This window comes from Verticillium alfalfae, genomic scaffold, assembly GCF_000150825.1.
Source record: "Verticillium alfalfae VaMs.102 supercont1.15 genomic scaffold, whole genome shotgun sequence".
Lineage (NCBI taxonomy): Eukaryota > Fungi > Ascomycota > Sordariomycetes > Glomerellales > Plectosphaerellaceae > Verticillium > Verticillium alfalfae.
This window is the reverse complement of record NW_003315024.1, coordinates 494,932-495,826: the sequence shown is the minus strand read 5'-3', so window position 1 is coordinate 495,826 and position 895 is coordinate 494,932. Positions and strand designations below refer to the sequence as shown.

Below are 895 nucleotides of genomic sequence, written 5' to 3'. Positions count from 1 at the left end.
TCGCATCACAACAGACCTGATCAGTTCCTTCAAATCGACCCGAACACCCCCGCGAAAGGCATACGGATCGCATTGGCCGCCGAGTCTGCTTTCAACATCTTCACGGCCATGACGATGATCATCACCCCCCGTTCAGCTCTGCAAGGCCAACTGATGCCATTTGACCTTCGAAACGGCCTTTCGCAAGAGCAGGCGTATCCCGAAATAGCATCTGTCACGCAGTATCTCGGGGCTTTCGTATTCGCGACGAACGTGGGACTCCTGCTGGGGATTCCGAACAGGCCCGGGGCCATTGAGATCAGGCGAACGGCGTACGCGACATTTGCAGCCCTGGAAATCACATACATCGTGATTATCCTGTGGCAATTATGCGTTGCGGGACAGAGCGCGACCGGCGTGAGCATGGAAAAGGCGCTGTGGGCTTACCTGGTACCCATGTCTGTTGCGTGTGGGCTCAGGCTCTGGACTCTTTTCGTGCGACCCGACTGGATGGGCAGGTATGTTATCAAGAGAACAGAGTAGTCACTGGCTATGGAGACAGGGGAAACCACTTCCCCTGAACAGAGGTTTCTCGCGAGATACACAAACCTCAATACATGGCTTGGCGCATTTGCTATCAGAATTGAACGCATGAAATGTGCTTGATGGTAGATCAGACAGGGTTTCGGTAGAAAGCCGCTCCCTTGTTGAATGTCCCTGGGCTCAGCTTGATCAAAGCTTGAAGAAATGCACAATCCAAGGTCAGAACAGGGGTATAGTCTGAGTAGACACCACGGCTGAGGCAATGCTGAACGATAGTAAAAGGCCCTGGATCCCACGACACAGATCCTGACCATCATCTAGGAATGGTGCTAAGAGAAAGAAGCCCTACCAAGAGCAGCCAATGGCCTCATGC

General features: G+C 53.1%; 1 protein-coding gene across 1 annotated transcript in view; it reads left to right on the top strand.

Moving 5' to 3' along the window:
• Positions 1 to 108: 108 nt before the first annotated feature.
• The window catches only part of VDBG_09470 (predicted protein), a gene marked incomplete at both ends in the record, with an annotated part of 2,883 nt that continues 2,096 nt past the window's right edge, over positions 109 to 895 (top strand). The window contains one exon of the mRNA XM_003000229.1: positions 109 to 497. Coding sequence (XP_003000275.1) covers positions 109 to 497 — 389 coding nt within the window. The remainder of the gene's footprint in view (positions 498 to 895) is intronic.